We start from the raw sequence: 14,947 nt of genomic DNA, 5'->3' as shown, positions 1-14,947 counted from the left end.
ACACCCGAAGAGCCCCTCCAGACTTCCGAACCATCTTGAATCGCTACTGCGCCTCTGAAGCCGCCCTACCACGATCCGGAGGTGTCGTAAGCTCCGCAACCATACAGCATCACGCGGACCCCCGAGATGGCTGCCAACACGCAGTCAGACAGCAATGCAACCTCTCCAGGCGACCACGAACTCGAGGTCATGGCGGACAATAAGCCCAGCCTCCCGGTGGAGGAGGACATCATGCAGCTGGCGCGACTGGGTGAAATTGCGGCTATACAGAAACTCTTCGACGGCGGCAAGTTCGATGCGACATTCAAGGACGAGCAGGGCATAACGCCGCTACATGTGGGTATCAAAGAGCATTGGAGCATGTTCCGGGGCTGACTATGAGTAGTGGGCGGCTATCAACAACCACTACGCGCTCTGCCACTTCCTCATCCAGGCCGGCGCGCCCATCAACGCAAAGGGCGGCGATGCTGTCGCGACACCCGTGCTCTGGGCCGCAAAGCGCTGCAACTACTACATCGTCAATCTCCTCCTCGACCACGGCGCCGATCCGCTCCTCACCGACGACCAGGGCTTCAATCTCCTGCACAGCGCAACCCTCGATGGCAATGTCTACCAGATCGTCCTGCTACTACACCAAGACATACCCGTGGATATCGCAGATCCGCAGAGTCACACCCCGCTCATGTGGGCGGCATACAAGGGCTATCCGTCTTGCGTAGATCTGTTCCTCCGATGGGGTGCCAACGTGTATGCGACGGACGACCAGGGCTTCACTGCATTGCATTGGGCGCTCGTCAAGGGCAGCCAGGGATCGATACAGAAGCTGCTCGAGTACGGAGCGGACCGGTTCGCCAAGAACAACGACGGCAAGACGCCAGAGGTCACGGCACAGGAGATGAACACCACCCGGCAATGGCGTCGCGCTCTCATGGAAGCTGGCTTCGACAAGAATGGAATCGCGCGGCAGTTCCCCATTCCTGGGGTCAAAGACACGAGGTGGTTCCTGAGTCGGTTCATCTTCTTCTGGCCCTTTGCCATTCTGTTCGTTGCGCTTTCTCTTGTTAGCCATCTGCCAGCGTTTCTTGGTATTCCGTTGGCCGTGATAGTTGCGTACGTTATGCAATGGGGAGCGCAAAGGTTGTTGCGCTGGGGTCCTTCGAACATGCGGAGTATACATCATACTGTGAGTCGAGTGCTCAAACACTTGCGCCTAGTCGCTGACGAGCTTCCAGCCTTTCCTAGCCGGTATCTTCGCTGGCACGCTTTTCTGGGTCGGTGCACGTTGGGCAACGACTGTATTACCATGTAAGCCACTTTATCTTACACACAGCCATCTTGCTAACATAGACAAGGGACGATACGAACGAACTTTCTTCTTAACTTCCTATTCGCGGCGTTTTACGCATCTACGGCCTATTTTTACTTCTTCACTATGACCACTGATCCCGGTTTCGTGCCCAAGTCGGCCAGCAGAAGTGCATCCAAAGCGGTTATTGATGAGCTCATGGAGCTACGACAATTCGATGAACATCATTTCTGTGTGAATTGTATGGTGCGGAAACCCTTGCGCAGCAAGCATTGCAAGCGCTGCGAGCGCTGCGTTGCGAAGAGTGATCAGTAAGTGCTCCACGTAGGCAGTGAGGGTGGCACTAACTATGACAGCCATTGTCCGTGGGTCAACAACTGTGTGGCGAACAACAACCACAGACACTTTGTTTTATACGTACTGTCTTTGGAGCTGGGTATTGTCATGTTCATCAGGTTGGCACTTGCTTGTAGGTCATTACACCTTGATTTTGCACCATGAAGCTAACTGGAGTAGACTTGGAGATACGTGACGCACCCACGGACTACCCCAAATGCGCCGTCATCTCACCGGAACTATGCAAAGTCCTCAACAAAGATCCTTTCACGATTGTGCTCTCGATATGGGCAGCTTTCCAGTTGACTTGGGTAACCATGCTTCTCTGTGTCCAGCTGCTTCAGATTGCACGGAACCTCACAACCTACGAGAGCATGCGCGGTCACCTCCATCGTGCTACACCCGCAGATGCACTCAACTCCTTTGTTACGACCGGCGACACCAGTCAGGATGTATCTGGCGGTGCCGGCAGCGCACCAACGAACGGGTTTGGCTCTGGCCAAGATACGGGCGACATCCCCCGGCGTCCTCAACCCAAAGCCTCCATCTGGGACCAGTGGAAGCGTCTCCTGGGAATCGACACATTCCTTACCATCGCCCTTCACGGAAGTCAAGGAGAGCAAATACGACGGCAAAGAAGAGGGAACCCCTTTTCACGTGGCATCGTTACGAATTGCAAGGATTTTTGGTGCGATGCCAGTCCAATGTTTGGCACGAAGGAAAGTGGTTATGCGAGGCTTGGTGGTGAGCGAGTAGATTATACGAGGTTGTATGAGGTGCCAAAGATGAGGTATCAGCGGGGCGGAGGGGGTGAGGGAGGGAGATATGAGAGCGTAGCTGCGGAAGAGGAGTCATGATGATGATGCAGACGGTAGTAATGTTAATGATGATGAAGAGTGTGAAAGAGTATCTGCGTATAGACACATGCGAGAGTTTCTCTGTACCATATCGGCTACTAAAGTGTTGCCGAAACCCCTGCAGCTTCAGCCATACCGGAAGCCAGAAGCCGAGGGTGCAGCGAAGAAACTCCCCGCGCCACCCTAAACAACCCGTCGTGGGTCGCGCACATGCTCGACGCTCCACAGCCCTGCTCAGCTCCGTCGCCTGGCGTTTTTGCTGAGCTTTCTTCTCCGCAATGCCATAGATCCCGACTGTTTCTTTCCTTACTGTCATCGTCGCGAGCTTTTAGGCTGTGCGCCAGATGTCGAAAATGACATCATCCGAGGCCCTGAGAGGGTTGAGGACCCTTTCGCGGTGCGCTGGCCCGGCGCCGAGGAGCATCGCGGCCGGACAGAATTTGGCTGTCGACAGCAGAAGAGCGCTATGTACGGACTGCGCAAGGAACTCGAGAGCGACGAGCAATGCGCGAGGGCTTGTTCTGGCACGCACGAATAAGCTGGCGCATGCTCCGAACAGAGTTTCGTTTGCGCCAGTGGGCCGCAGAGGATACGCACAGGTTGCGCAAGAGTGTACGTTCGGCCATTAGTAGAGCGGCTGCATGGACCGAGTGCTGACCTTGCTAGATGCACCGGACCAGTCTGAGCAGACCCATGGGCCCATGGCCGAGTACGATGCGCGTGTTGAGTCCGGACGACTGCGAGACGACGAGCACCAACGCAACATCATCAAGAACCTGCAAGATCTCCACGACATGCTGAAATCCTACACGCAACCGCCCGTTCAACAACCTACCATCGAGTCCCTACAGCCGCCCAAGAAGTCGTTCTTCTCCTTCCTTACGTCGTCCAACTCCGCGGGGTCGGCCCTACCACCTATACCCGATTCACTGCCAAAGGGCATGTACATGTTTGGCGATGTGGGCAGTGGGAAGACAATGATGATGGATCTGTTTTATGACACTCTGCCACCGAACATCAAGAGGAAGACAAGGATACATTTCCACGCGTTTATGCAGAGCGTACACAAGGATTTGCACAAGATGAAGATGCAGCATGGGAATGACATTGACAGCATTCCCTTTGTTGCAGCGGGTATAGCAGAGCGCTCCTCCGTCCTCTGCTTCGACGAGTTCCAGTGTACGGATGTTGCCGACGCTATGATCCTGAGGCGATTGATCGAGAGCTTGATGGCCCACGGAACCGTCATTGTCACGACAAGTAACAGACACCCGAACGACCTCTACAAGAACGGAATACAAAGGGAGAGTTTTGTGCCATGCATAAACCTTCTCAAAACGAGGCTTACAGTCCTGAACCTGGATTCTTCGACAGATTACAGGAAGATTCCACGGCCACCAAGCGGTGTATACCACCATCCTCTAGATGCATCTGCACAAACACATGTAGAGAGATGGTTCCGCTTCCTCGGCGATTTCGAAAACGACCCCCCACACCCCGCAATCCATGAAGTATGGGGAAGAGAAGTCCGCGTGCCGAAGGCCAGTGGGAAGTGCGCCGTATTTAGTTTTGACGACATCATCGGACGCGCTACGGGAGCAGCCGATTACCTCGAACTCACGAGACAATATGAGGCGTTTATCATTACAGGGGTGCCTGGAATGAACCACAGGTCAAGAGACTTGGCGCGGAGATTCATCACCTTTATAGATGCCGTGTACGAATCAAGGGTAAGCGAGATGCTGGTAGCACAAGACCCTATAGCAAAAGGCTTGTGATTGGAGTATACCATGCTAACGTAAACCCAGGCCAAGCTAGTAATGACTACAGCCGTTCCACTAACGTCCCTCTTCCTCGACCAAGCCGAACTCAACGACGCGGTAACCGCTACACAAAAGGCTGGGAAACTTCCTACCACAGCCTCTTCTTCATCAAAGCCGCCTGCCAAGTCTGCGCAAGCGGACGACCACGAAGCCATCTCGGACGTAATGCGCAACCTCATGGACGACCTTGGTATGAACATGGATATGTTGAAGAACAGCAGTATCTTCTCTGGCGATGAAGAAAGGTTTGCATTCGCGAGAGCGTTGTCGAGATTAAGTGAGATGGGGAGTCAAGAATGGGTTGAACGCGGACTGGGCCTTGAAAAGAGGGGTGGAAAGGGAGAGATGGAGGGCTGGCAGAAGGTTAGGAGTAGATGGAGAGAGGATAGCATGTAGGCGTGGATGCTTGCAACATGACATACTCTGCCATGCTTTGAAGCTACCATCGTTCCATTGATCTGAACATGACAATCTTTATCAAAGCTCCCAGGCGAAAGCTGGTAAATGTTTGGCGCCCAGCGCTTGTGATGGACTTTTCTGCGGGGACATGCATAGAGCTAGAGCACGCCTTTGAGCGAAACCTGAAACCTATACACAAGTGGATGTCGTCGACAACAAGTCACTGTAGACCCTCTGTATCCTGATCTGAGAGCCGCCGGAAGCGGTCGATGTGCTCTTGTCTTTGAGACTCCGTTACTAGGCAAGAGAGATTAGAGGAACGATCAAAGGACGGTATTTCGATCTTGATTCCAAAACATGTCAAGATAGTCGTGATCGACGCGTCTCCTTGTCCGATAATACTGCGATGTGCGATGCGGTGCTTATATCGGACGTTGGGCATCTGTACGTGTCAGGCCACGAATCGTCATCATCGTACCAGTGGATGGAAATATCGAGATGCCGTGGTGGTGAGCAGTCAGGCATTTTTGATCGACCCGGTTCATTTGGCCGAAACCTGCGGAGCCGCGGTATGGCCGGCCGACATGCTGCTCGCTGGCACACAGACGTGATCGCCTCGTGTTCGCCAATATTGCTAGTCTTCAATGCGATTGTCGGGCGGCAACGTTTGCGGTCAGATTTTCTTTCCTAGACAAAGGCTGCAGAGGCTAACGAAGCACATGTTGTAACCACGCGTTTCCTAAAAGTAGCGTGGCGGAAACGGCGGAGGCGGCAAGTATCGCGTGCAGTTTGGCTGTGGCTGAGGTGTTGCAACGAGAACCATGTCTGGAGCATGTCTGAGCACGTCTGAGCACGTCTAACGATGTTGGCGGTGAAGGTCAAGGCAGCCAATAACGCAGGCTGCGGGAAGCGTCCCAAGTCACATGGACCTTGGCTGTACGTCATGGCCGCGACGCTAGCATTGGTAGCCGCGATATGCACGACCGCGGGCCAGCGATAACCCTCCTTCCTGAGCACGCGCATTGTTCGTAGTAAGCACATGTTTGTGCTGCCTCCCCAACGTGGATATGGAGACTCCACATCCCGTCACCTGTCCTTATCGTGCATCTGCAGCGTCGTGGAGACTCAGGGTGTTGGTGTGGAGAGAGGGTCCTCGTGAGTCTTGCGCTGAACAGACTAGTCATCAGAGGCTTGGTATCGATTACAGGCTGCGGCGTGTGATATAGACCTCGCTGCCTCTCCAACACCCCTCTTGCTCTGTTTGTGAGTATCCTTTCCAAGGGCAGACGGCATGGTCAACTTCACTCCCTGGCGGAAGCCGCAACCAGCGGAGGCGGGTGCTGAGAGTTCGACTGCCACATCCACCACACAAGAGAAGGATACCCCACGGCCCAAGTGGAATCTGGGGATCCTGAGCGACCCACAGACGGACGAAGTGCCTGGTAAGGACGTTCCTGCACTATGATCGATACACGAACAAACAATTAATACCCTCTTCACAGGCTCCGTTATCCTTCTGTCCAAGACGCACAACCGCAACGAGCCGCTAGGACTGCAACACGCCCACGCACGCACATCCGCCTCGTCGCTACCCACCACACAGCGCCCCCAGCCCCTGCGAACTGCCTCGCATGGCTCCCGCCAGTCGTCCCGTTCGCGGCGGCCCGAGAAGAAGCGTACAAAGGACGGCCGCTTCATTCTGGACCCTCAGCCCGAGGATTCAGCAAATGACCCGCTCAACTGGGCTCAGGTGCGACGCGACCTCGCTCTCATATCGCTCGGCTTCTACTGTATGGTCGGAGGAGGCATGACGCCGCTGTTGGCTGCTGGCTTCAACGATGTAGCTGATACATACGACGTGACGATTCCCCAGGTGGCCTTGACTACAGGCCTGTACATGTTGGGACTTGGTCTCGGCAGCGTCGTTGCATCACCTACTGCCATCTTGTTTGGCAAGCGACCCGTCTACCTGGGCGCAATCATACTGTTCACCATTTCCTCAATATGGTGCGCCGTGTCACCGAACTACGCCTCATTGGTGGTGGCTCGTATTGTCCAAGGCTTTGCCGTCTCTCCGGTCGAGTGTTTGCCCAGTGCTACCATCGCCGAGATTTTCTTCCTCCACGAAAGAGCATATCGCCTGGGTATCTACACACTACTTTTGCTCGGCGGCAAGAACCTGATTCCCTTGGTCAGCGCCGTTATCGTGCAAACCCTCGGATGGCGATGGGTGTTCTGGATTACCGCCATTGTTGTCGGGTTCTGCTTCTTCCTCATCTTCTTCTTCGTGCCCGAAACGTTCTGGGACAGAGCACCTAAGCCAGCCAAGCGACACACTCGCGCCCGCAGTAAGAGTCCAGGAAAACACCATGGACATTTTCACTTGCCAAATCTTCATCACAAGAAGGCCACAGATGGACAAGCGCAGCACGCATCGTCAATGCCAGCGACGCCCTTGCCAGCATCGCCTCTGGCGGGACCTCACGAGCAGCCTGCCAAACGCCATAAGAATGCCCATGTTGGATTTGCAGAGCCGGATCCCGATGAAAAGACTGGCCACGTAGATATGGCTGACGAGACTGTACGCCATGCAAGTGTTCCGCCAACTCCTCGCTCCCCGATGAGTATTCATTCTACCCCCGGGGAGGACCCAAGACACGACTACTTTGGCCAGCTCCCGGCAAATTTGGGGTCCGACCCTGAGAAGCAAGACATTCGAGCTGACAGCGGACACCCGCCGTCTGATCCTGCTGCAGCCGATCACATCTCGGAGCAGCTGAGCATCCACTACACCGACTACTATCGTGATGCCCCACCAAAGTCGTACCGGCAGTCGCTCAGACCGTGGAACGGACGTCTTGTCAAGGACAAATGGCTTCGCGTCGCGGTCCGCCCCTTCATTCTTTTCGCCTATCCCGCAGTCCTTTGGTCGTCGCTCGTCTACGCTCTCGCTGTTGGTTGGCTGATCGTGCTTTCTGAGTCGGTTGCCCACATCTACCGCGATACCTCGTATAACTTCACCCCGCTTCAAGTGGGTCTCGTTTACATCTCGCCTTTCATAGGTGGCGTTCTTGGTACGGCAGTGGCAGGTCGAGTTTCCGACCTTGTAGTACGCTACATGGCGCGCAAGAACGATGGTGTATATGAGCCGGAATTCCGTCTTCTTATGGCGTTGCCAATCGCAATTAGCACTGTTATTGGACTTATGGGCTTCGGCTGGAGTGCAGAAGAGAAGGACAATTGGATTGTCCCTACCGTCTTCTTTGGCGTCATCAGTTTTGGTTGCTCGTTGGCTAGTACAACATCGATTACTTTCGTCGTGGACAGTTACCGCATGTACGCAGGCGAGGCACTTGTCACGCTCAATTTCTCGAAGAGTAAGTCGCTCCTCGAAACCACTTTGAGCATACACATGCTAACGCAACTTAACAGACGTTCTACACGGCTTCATTTTTTCCCTCTTCTTCCCGCATTGGCTTGAATCGAGTGGTAGCAAGGATACATTTTTGGCGATTGGCGGCATTCAGTTAGGATGCATGTTGTTCAGCATCCCCATGTACATCTACGGAAAGAGGGCACGCATGTGGACTGTCAGGAAGAACTTGATGGAGAAGTTTTAGAGGTATTCGATAGATTTGACTATGCGAAAAGATTGGATATGCAACAAGCAACTGTCTTCTCCCGTGAATTGCGAACAGTATTGCTGTTCGTCGTGCGAACATCTTGCATGAGGATGGTAAAGTGCCTGCATGAGGTATGTTATCTGCCAATGCCAATGTAAATGTAATCTTGCTCATCGCAGGTACGGCCGGATACAGATCGTGTCGGATCCAAGTAAAGAGAGTTCTGCTGATGAACTTTCGTCATCCTCTAAACCTTATAGTCTGTTGTTGTGCCGAACATGGACATCGAATCGATACCTAGTACACCGCTCGTTGCTTAGACGACGACGCTTCGCCCTTGGCGGCGGGCAGTATTTTGCGCTCGACGCACCCTGCGGCCCCCGCGCAGGCTACATCAAACAGCCCCTTCAACATCAGATTGAACCCTCACACCGCCTATACCACCGTTTTTGGACTTGCTAGATATCCTTCTTGTCACCAAATAACCCGCACATACACCTATATACACAATGGTATGTAAAAGATGTTCCTTCCCCCCGAAACTCGGACCCCGCATCACTCGTGGCTTCCACGCTATCGTTGGTTGGCCGCGGCCAGGTCGTCCCTGCCCTGACCAGCGGAAAATGGGCAGCGGCGAGTGGCCGCAACAGCACAACGCGCGTGCTTCACTTTGTCGCACATGGTGTCAACAGAGCCCCTTCACTCCGGCAGCAGCAACACATCGACCGAACGCTTCAACCCACAACAACAACCCCGCTACTAGCAACTTGACAACACACGAATCGAAGAGCAATGGATAACAGTAACCAGGCCTCCACAAACTACCGCGAAGCTTTCCAGCTCTTCGACAAGCGCGGCAACGGCCGTGTCGACCGCGGTGCACTGGGCGACCTCCTCCGCGCATGTGGCCAAAACCCTACACTGGCTGAGATTGCCGACCTCGAGCGTGGTGTTGGTGCAGACTGTACGTATATCCACATGCCCTGATTCGCCTTCCTAGGCGTCTCATCTCCGCTGCACCTGGACTTACACGCTAACGACTCGTGCGCAGTCGACTTCGACACCTTCTCCAAGATCCTCAACCGCCCCGGCGGCTTCCGCGAACCTTTTGACATCGAAGAGTACATCCGTGGCTTCCAGGTCTTCGATAAAGATAGGAGTGGCTTCGTCGGCAAGGGTCAGATCAAGTACATTCTCACCAACTTGGGCGAGAAGATGAGCGAGGAGGAGGTCGATGAGCTGTTCAAGAGCACCATCGATGCGAGCAATAACGAGGTGGACTACAGAGGTGAGTCTTCACGTATTCACATAGACGGTGACATTGGCTAACTCCCTGCTACAGAGTTCGTCAAGACGATTGCAGAGAACTAGGCTACGGTTCCTGCCGTCCTTGTTCGTTTCTTCGTCATCATCTTCTTCTCCTGCATTAGGAATTTACGCGAGCATGTCTGAAACGGGTCACGGTTTTTTGCATGCGGATTACGTCGGCGTTGGAACTGTCTTAACATGATATATATACACTTCTTTGATATCTGCACAGTAGGGCTGCAGGGCATGGGAGTCAGATAGCTGCGAGCAGCGAATCGAGATGCACAGACAATATGATAATAAGTCGAGTAATGCAAGTCACGCATGTGCAAGTGAGAAGTTGTTGTAAACAGGGAATGCAACTCTGATTTTGGATCCATAAGGGACGCTGTGTGCTTATAGACATGTAGGCTTCTTTCCTCCTGTAGCATGAGAAGCCTTGCGCGTTCACCAATGGGGTATCTAGATGTGAGAAGGGTGAGGAAATAAAAACGTCCCGCTGATCCACGCGGCCAAACTCCGAGCGACATGGAAAAAGCAACCGAAATCAATAAACGCCGAGATCCAAATTCGTCAGGGTAATCGTAATCGTGATTCCATAAATTCTGTTGAGAAGCACTGTGCATAATCCCCAGGGGGAAAAGTAGCGGAAGGTGGGGAGCCCCAGGACTCAACGGCTGACGGATCCGCTCTATGCCTTGACCTGTGTGACATTGACAGTGCCCATCCCTGCGCCGCCCACTGCGGATGCAGATGCGGGTGCGGTAGCCGTCTTCCCCATGATCATGTCGCTCGTCTTGACGAAGCCACCCGGGAGAAGGAAGACGTAGTCTTCGCGCCTGCCGGACCGATCGACGGAGAACTGTTGCCAGTCTAGCTGGTAGCCCACAACCAAATTGCACCGTCCGCAGCGCTGCAGATAACGCTTCTCGAAGCCCTCGTCGCTGGTTATGATTTCAGCTTGGCGATCTTGTCGGGTGGACAGGAGGAGGCCGTAGTGGTCTTGCGAAGCCGCGTTCTTGTTGCGACCGGAAGTGGGCGCTGGAGGCAGCGGCATGATGTGTGCGGCATCGCGCGTGTGTTGGCGTTTGGGTAAGGAGGGCAGTGGTGTGGTGGTTGCGAGTAGCAGATGATTGCACAGGCAGTGGTATGTGTAGACTGTGTTGCTGGCCTGGAGGGAGATCTTCTCCTCAGGAGTGGGAGAAGGCATGGCGAAGTAGGCGCGGGAAGTAGTGGCGATATCCATCGTAGAGGTTGTGTGGGTGGGTGTATGAGAGGAGGGTGTGGTGGATGGTCCTGGAACAGGCGTGTCGGGGAATTTATGCTTGTGAGCAAGAAGCGATGCCGAGACCCTTTATATAGTCGCCTAGAAATGATGCGCGGTACCGATCAACGGAACCGTGGTTGGATGGATACAGCGAGAACGTGGGCTGGCGTATGTGGTAGTCGCGCTATGTAATCGAAGTGGAACGTGGTGGAATATGCTATGTCCGATTGGAGTTGAGACGGGCAGAAAATCGGAGGTCCGACCCTCTTATAGCTGGAGCGAAGGAAGGTCGACAACGAACCCTGATGCTGGTTCCTACGCTTGAGAAACAAGCGTACGTGGTGGGACTGTGGGGATCCTTCCTGTCTCGTCGTGCACAATGTAGGATCGCCGCCAGTGCAGAGTGCCAAGTCAATCAATAGTAGCTTGTCTGTGCAAAGGCAGAAGCGGGTGAGGCGGAGGCGGAGGCGTGTTTGCGCTGGAGGGTAATTTGTTTGAAAGCCGGGCCGGGCTCGAAACCCTATGCTCCAGCCAAGCTCAGTTGTGAGACCCTCTTGGCGTGTCCTGTTGGTGGAGTAGGCGGTCCAAGTAAGCTAAGCTTGGAGTCAGAGGGTGCTAGCAGAAAGGTCTGAGTGAAAAGGGTCCACTAGGCGCTCCACAGTAGTAACGGGAATTGATAAGAGCAAGCAGTGCAGGTGGGCATGGGCTCCAGGCAGAGGATGTGAGATTTATAGTGCCATAGGCGGCCGGCGGAGGAGGAGTAAGGGCAGAGGGCGTCGGCGGCGTCATTGCAGATTGCGCGGACAGCGGCCAACCCCACGATGCGGCGTCGGCGTCCCCACGGTGCTGGACGTGCGTCTGGGTGTGCGAATCGATGTGTAGCACCTCAGCACGCGTCGCATCAGTTCGACGCGGATTGCGCCGCCTGCAACTCAGCATGTGACACGATATGAGATTGGGCCGAGAACGGGGCCCTCTGGTCGCCTCGCCTCGAGATTCCGGTGTAGCGTGGGCGCTACGGCGGTGGTGGGGTGAAGAGGTATGGCGTGCATGGTGCATGGAAGCGCACGAGGAATGTTCCGTGCGCCGTCGCCCGCTGGCGCTGAGTTGAGACTGCTTGGCGCCTCAGTGCTTGCGACGACGCTTAGACGCCATCTGAGGCGACACACGGGGAGGATGCCGCTCACCAAGGACGTCGTCAAGTTTGGCTCCTTTGTCGTCACCAACCAGGTGCGTTGCGCCTGTGCAGCTGCTGCCGTAGTCGCAGCTGAAGCTAACTCCATGTAGGTCTTCCACCTAACACGCCTGTCCTTTGCCATAGTCAACCTCAAGCCACTACTGCCCGGCCATGTCTTGGTTTCGCCGCGTCGGGTCGTGCCACGTTTCAACGATCTATCCGCTGCCGAAGTGCAAGACCTCTTCCTGACTGTACAACGCGTATCCCGCATGGTGGAGCGAGTCTTCAGTGCCTCGTCTCTCAACATCGCCATACAGGATGGCGTCGATGCAGGCCAGAGCGTGCCTCACGTTCATGCACACGTCATCCCTCGCAAGAAGGATGACCTAGAAGAGAAGGGTGGCACCGATGCTATATACGCCATGATGGAGAGCGAGGACGCAGACCTCAGTAAGCAGCTAGCCAACAAGGAGAGGGCAGCCGGGGCAGGTCTCGCTGAAGAAGAGAGAAAGAGTCGCTTTCCTGCTGTGGACAATGATAGCCGCAAGCCCAGGAGCGACGACGAGATGCAGAAAGAGGCCGAATGGCTGGCAGAGGAGATGACCCGCGACGAACAAACCGCAGGGACTGCATAAGATGGCCAACGCGCTGTCTAGGTGGTTTCTTCTTGGACCGTCATGCTATACTCGGAGACTATATGCATCGCAGCTACTGCAAGCAATGGCGTCCACATTGGACTCAAGCCTTGCCTCATACTTGCAGATGATGGATGGTGCATATGCAGACGCTTGCAGTTCAGAACAGTGTGCTTGCAATAAATGAGTGCCCTTCATAAATCCAACACTGATAAATCCTGGATTTGTCGCCACGCAGTCATCTCCTCCCGTCTCTTCCCGTCCGCTCGCTTGAGCGCCATTGTACTTTCGACGCTTCCTCGTTGTCGAGAAACCCTGCATAGTCTTCGAACGCACAACGCAAAATGGCCTATTCTGCACGGTAACAAGCATACCGGGATTCGCGTCAACATCTGTACCTTTGCCTGCGGCGCAGTCGCGTTTGCTTCCGTTATGCAGGAAATCTTGGCGCTGCAGCCTGCAGCCCGAATGACCGCCCCAACACCGCACCTTCTACCGTCGTGTATATCACGCTACCACTGGTAACATCCTCCTCGTTTCTCGTGTCTTCAAGAAATAATCCTTCAGCAGTCGCCCCAGATCACTTCGCTCCAGGTCGCGGGTTCGTTAGAACGCTGGGTCTTGGCGCAGGTAGCCTTTGCTGTGTAGTACCAAGGTACCGCTCAGTCGACAAGCTGATCAACTTCAATTTTCGGCCTCCTGCGAAGATTTCAAACCACCGCTCGCGAGTTCAACATCCACAGGTCGTCGTTACAGCAAAACAATGACTTCCTCTAATACCGACTCGGACTCTGATGAAGTCGAATTCCTACACGAGACATACAAGGGAAAGGAGGTCATTACTCTCCAGGACGAATTCGAGCATGCCAACGACACTGAGCAGATGTCTCGCAACTACTCATCACCATCTATGATAGGCTTCCGCCTGCTCGACCTTCCGGCGGAACTGCGAATCCACGTATACTCGTTTCTGATCCCACACAACATGGAAATTACATTCGAGCGGTATGGATGGTCGAGTAGCAACGAACCCGACTGGACCACAAATGCCTTCCGAAAGGACGAAGACATCTCATACAAGATAGGAAGCAATCCATACTACAAAAACACAAAAGTGCGCCGCTATAACCATTTCACGGTCGAGACACAGTTATTCCGAGTGAGTAAATTCGTCTCCAATGAGACCAAGTGTATGTCTTCCGTTGACTCGTATCGATGTGTACTAATGGTTCCAGCGGTTATGTATGGGTCTAACACCTACAACTTTACTGTACATGGAAATTCCATGTGGCCAAAGTCGCTACGGAGCCCGTTCGTCTTTGGACCTCTCGGCCATCCCGATCGACTCCTTCTACTACGTAACCTGCGAAGCATCCACATCGACGTGATACCCGATGTCGATAGCCACTGGGCGGTTAAGCGTCAGCGGTCAAGACTCGAGTATCTTGTCGAGATTCTGAAAGAGCATGCAGATGACACCGACCAAAAGTCTCTTTTACAAGATCTGAAAGTTGATTTCCAGCTCGTCTCACAAGACAAGATGAAGAGGATGCTGCGCGATCGCCCTACCTGGCAGCAGGTCGTAAAGCCTAGTATTCCTGAAGACGTTGGGAAGTTCATGTTCGGTCTTGAAAGCCTGGCATCCCTGCGGGGTATCGGAGACGTCGAGATCAACGGACTACCGGAGTGGTACACGAAATGCCTACAGCTAGCTATACAGGGCAAGGGAGGAGACATTCAAGAGACGGACTGGCCGCTCGTGGAAGTCAAACGTCGTGCGAATGGGAAGCGCAGGTCGTCAAAGAAGTTGTTCGTCTCGATTCGCAAATGGCATCAGCCAACGCTGGATTGGAAGGAGTTTGCTGAACGTAACGACATCACAACCCCAGCTGACATTGACAAGTTCTGGGCAGACGAGACGTAGACTTGACTGGTGTGCATGCTTATCCTACTCAAACAACGAGGCTATGTAATACTAAGCTACTGTAACAGCGGAGTCTGAATCATGCGATACATTGACACAGATATCCTCAAGACGTGTGGGTGTATCGGCAGGAAGATGAAGCAGCTCGTTGCGCGCATGGTCATATATGATCGTACAGCCTGGTTAGGTCATGTACTCACAAGTTTCGGTGATGATAATCCTGATAAGTGACAGTATTGGTCGATTCAGCTTCAATGTAATGATTGAGTTAACAGTAGTTGGAAGCATTTGA

General features: G+C 53.9%; 6 protein-coding genes across 6 annotated transcripts; 5 read left to right on the top strand and 1 right to left on the bottom strand.

The window, feature by feature from the left end:
- Positions 1 to 126: 126 nt before the first annotated feature.
- On the top strand, positions 127 to 4,718 carry J4E84_000353 (uncharacterized protein; the record flags this gene model as incomplete). The annotated part of the gene is made up of 8 exons (XM_049382994.1): positions 127 to 336; positions 386 to 1,183; positions 1,233 to 1,305; positions 1,353 to 1,617; positions 1,663 to 1,775; positions 1,823 to 2,365; positions 3,166 to 4,229; positions 4,308 to 4,718. 8 exons carry the CDS (start codon positions 127 to 129, stop codon positions 4,716 to 4,718), a joined length of 3,477 nt encoding a protein of 1,158 aa, XP_049248512.1.
- A 1,294-nt stretch (positions 4,719 to 6,012) lies between these two features.
- J4E84_000352 (uncharacterized protein) lies at positions 6,013 to 8,341 on the top strand (the record flags this gene model as incomplete). The annotated part of the gene is made up of 3 exons (XM_049382993.1): positions 6,013 to 6,163; positions 6,224 to 8,098; positions 8,154 to 8,341. The coding sequence occupies 3 exons, from the start codon at positions 6,013 to 6,015 to the stop codon at positions 8,339 to 8,341; spliced, it is 2,214 nt and encodes a 737-aa protein (XP_049248511.1).
- Positions 8,342 to 8,853: 512 nt separating this feature from the next.
- J4E84_000351 (uncharacterized protein) lies at positions 8,854 to 9,715 on the top strand (the record flags this gene model as incomplete). The annotated part of the gene is made up of 4 exons (XM_049382992.1): positions 8,854 to 8,856; positions 9,155 to 9,308; positions 9,396 to 9,632; positions 9,687 to 9,715. 4 exons carry the CDS (start codon positions 8,854 to 8,856, stop codon positions 9,713 to 9,715), a joined length of 423 nt encoding a protein of 140 aa, XP_049248510.1.
- Positions 9,716 to 10,343: 628 nt separating this feature from the next.
- J4E84_000350 (uncharacterized protein) lies at positions 10,344 to 10,898 on the bottom strand (the record flags this gene model as incomplete). Its single annotated transcript, XM_049382991.1, has 1 exon — positions 10,344 to 10,898. One exon carries the CDS (start codon positions 10,896 to 10,898, stop codon positions 10,344 to 10,346), a length of 555 nt encoding a protein of 184 aa, XP_049248509.1.
- A 1,197-nt stretch (positions 10,899 to 12,095) lies between these two features.
- J4E84_000349 (uncharacterized protein) lies at positions 12,096 to 12,731 on the top strand (the record flags this gene model as incomplete). Its single annotated transcript, XM_049382990.1, has 2 exons — positions 12,096 to 12,149; positions 12,207 to 12,731. 2 exons carry the CDS (start codon positions 12,096 to 12,098, stop codon positions 12,729 to 12,731), a joined length of 579 nt encoding a protein of 192 aa, XP_049248508.1.
- A 763-nt stretch (positions 12,732 to 13,494) lies between these two features.
- Positions 13,495 to 14,655, top strand: J4E84_000348 (uncharacterized protein; the record flags this gene model as incomplete). Its single annotated transcript, XM_049382989.1, has 2 exons — positions 13,495 to 13,921; positions 13,967 to 14,655. 2 exons carry the CDS (start codon positions 13,495 to 13,497, stop codon positions 14,653 to 14,655), a joined length of 1,116 nt encoding a protein of 371 aa, XP_049248507.1.
- Positions 14,656 to 14,947: the final 292 nt, after the last annotated feature.

This window comes from Alternaria hordeiaustralica (genome assembly GCF_023758085.1).
Source record: "Alternaria hordeiaustralica strain BMP 2776 chromosome Unknown scaffold_1, whole genome shotgun sequence".
Lineage (NCBI taxonomy): Eukaryota > Fungi > Ascomycota > Dothideomycetes > Pleosporales > Pleosporaceae > Alternaria > Alternaria hordeiaustralica.
The sequence above is the reverse complement of the archived record's forward strand: the minus strand, read 5'-3'. Positions and strand labels throughout refer to the sequence as shown.